The following is a 2,364-nucleotide window of genomic DNA, read 5'->3' on the forward strand; positions in this document are numbered from 1 at the left end:
CAGGGCAGCTAGAGCCCCTGCCACGGTGCCACCCCGTCCCTCACACCCAGGGCAGCTAGATATGCAGGATGTATTTTCATTGTTCGCGACCCATAGGTTGAGAACCGCTGGCAGAGGGAGCAACGGGCAGCGCCCTGAGCGGTGCCTGACTCGGGGCGGGCAGGGTCTCTAACTCTGTCCTCTCTGCCAGAGGGAGCCGTCCGGCCACGCTGACGGGCAAGGTGAACCAGCTGGAGCTGGTCCTGCGGCAGCTGCAGACCGACCTCCGCAAGGTAACGCCTGGGCGCTCGCTCTCACAGCTCTCAGTCCCTGATCAGACCTCTCCGCACACAGTGTCCCTCTCACCGCCGGGAGGAAGAGGAAGGGGCTGGGGAGAAGCGCTCTGATCCCCACCGGCCGGCCGCGGGTGCAGATGGAGGAACGGGTGCAGATGCTGGAGCGGGTGCAGAGGGTGGAGCGGGTGCAGATGCTGGAGCGGGTGCAGAGGGTGGAGCGGTGCTGGAGCGGTGCAGATGCTGGAGCGGGTGCAGAGGGTGGAGCGGGTGCAGATGGAGGAGCGTCAGCTTAGCCAGCTCAGGGTCCAGACAGGAGACTGAGACGGGGTGCGAGAAGCAGGGTGCGGGGTGAGCGTGGGATGAGGGTTAAAGGGAGGGACCGCGTCCAGGCGGTGAGGACAGACGGTCCACGGGGTGACGGGCAGGGAAGGGAAGGCAGGGTGGGTGTGTCAGACAAGGACTGGGTTGTTGGAGGAGGGGACACGGAGGGATTATACTTTTTAAAGAAGAGGTGGTGGTCGGGGAGCGGGAGCTCGAAGCATTAGGAAGGTACTGAGGTGTCCGCGACAGCACGTGCAGCCCCCCGCCCCCCCCCCACAGAGCTGCCCCTCAGACCCAGAGAAGGGACAGGGAGGGGTGGGACTGACCGGCTCCTGCTCTGCTCCGTGGCGGTCTTGCCCACCCAGATGTGCAGCCGGTGCCCATGGTGTGAGGCTCCCCCACGGCGAGGGAGGCTGTGGGCCCGGGTCAGCGCCTGCCAGTCACTGACGGTGCAGACGGGATACCTCATGGGGGGCCTCTCGGCCAGGCTGAGTGCTGACCCCAAGGACCCTGTCCCCCCAGCCCCGGCCCTGCCAGGCCACACGCCTTCCAGGAAGGGCGCCGGGGATGCACCAGCTCCTGCCGGGTTCTTGCCGTGCTTGTGGCCCGAGGACTGTGTGTCCTTCACCTGTGTCATCCATTGCTAACGCCTGCTTTTTAAAGAATAATATACTTTTATTGATGTCAAAGAGGAAGGGAGAGAGAGAGAAACACCCATGATGAGAGAGAATCATGGATCGGCTGCCTCCTGCACACCCCACACCGGGAATCGAACCGTGACCTCCTGGCTCACAGGTCGACGCTCAACCACTGAGCCGTGCCGGCCGGGCCCTAATTCCTGCTTTTATATGAGCCAAATGACCATGAACTTGGTAATGACCAAGGAGGGCCGAGGGAGGAACTCAATCCATCAGTTCCCAGGAATTCCTTTGCTGGGGTCTGTCTAGTCTCCCGACATTCATTGGGATCATCCGTGTTTGTTTTCTTACCAACGTAGGTGCCCTGGGAGGTTCTGAAAGTGTTCAGATCCCTGGAGATGGGGCGGGGTAGGTGTTCCAGTGAAGCAGCACCACGTCCCCTCTATGGAGCTGGTGCCATGCTGTCCACCCTGGCCGGGCCCCAGCCCCAGGGGATGCAGCAGTTCTCAACCTGTGGGTCGTGACCCCTTGGGGGTCGAACGACCCTTTCACAGGGGTCGCCTAAATACATCCTGCATATCGGATATTTACATTACAATTCATAACAGTAGCAACATTACAGTTATGAAGTAGCAACGAAAATAATTTTATGGTTGGGGGTCACCACAACATGAGGAACTGTATTAAAGGGTCGCGGCATTAGGAAGGTTGAGAACCACTGGTTTAGAGGGAGCGACAAAGCAGTGCCCTGAGCGGTGCCTGACTTGGGGCGGGTGGGGTCTCTAACTCTGCCCTCTCTGCCAGGGAGCCGTCCCCAGCCACGCTGACAGGCAAGGTGAACCAGCTGGAGCTGGTCCTGCGGCAGCTGCAGACCGACCTCCGCAAGGTAACGCCTGGGCGCTCACTCTCATGGCTCTCAGACCCTGATCAGCCGATCCATGATTCTCTATCATCATTGATGTTTCTCTCCCTCTCCCTCTCCCTTCCTGTCTGAAATCAATTTTTTTTAAAAAGGTAATTGTTTAAAATAAAAAAAGAGTGAAGAGTAAGGGGCAGGGCTGGTGCGGCGGCTCGGACGGGCGGCCTGACGGTGTCTCTCCCGCAGGAGAAGCAGGACAAGGCGGTCCTGC

The 2,364-nt window shown here is 60.2% G+C and overlaps 1 protein-coding gene across 1 annotated transcript in view; it reads left to right on the top strand.

Annotated features, from left to right (window-relative positions):
* The window catches only part of SIPA1L2 (signal-induced proliferation-associated 1 like 2), a 64,656-nt gene that overhangs the window by 61,447 nt on the left and 845 nt on the right, over positions 1-2,364 (top strand). The window contains 4 exon segments of the mRNA XM_014535922.1: positions 193-272; positions 413-524; positions 1,996-2,120; positions 2,340-2,362. Of these exon segments, the coding sequence (XP_014391408.1) occupies positions 193-272; positions 413-524; positions 1,996-2,120; positions 2,340-2,362 (340 nt within the window).

This window comes from Myotis brandtii, unplaced genomic scaffold (assembly GCF_000412655.1).
Source record: "Myotis brandtii unplaced genomic scaffold, ASM41265v1 scaffold1026, whole genome shotgun sequence".
Taxonomy (NCBI): Eukaryota; Metazoa; Chordata; class Mammalia; order Chiroptera; family Vespertilionidae; genus Myotis; species Myotis brandtii.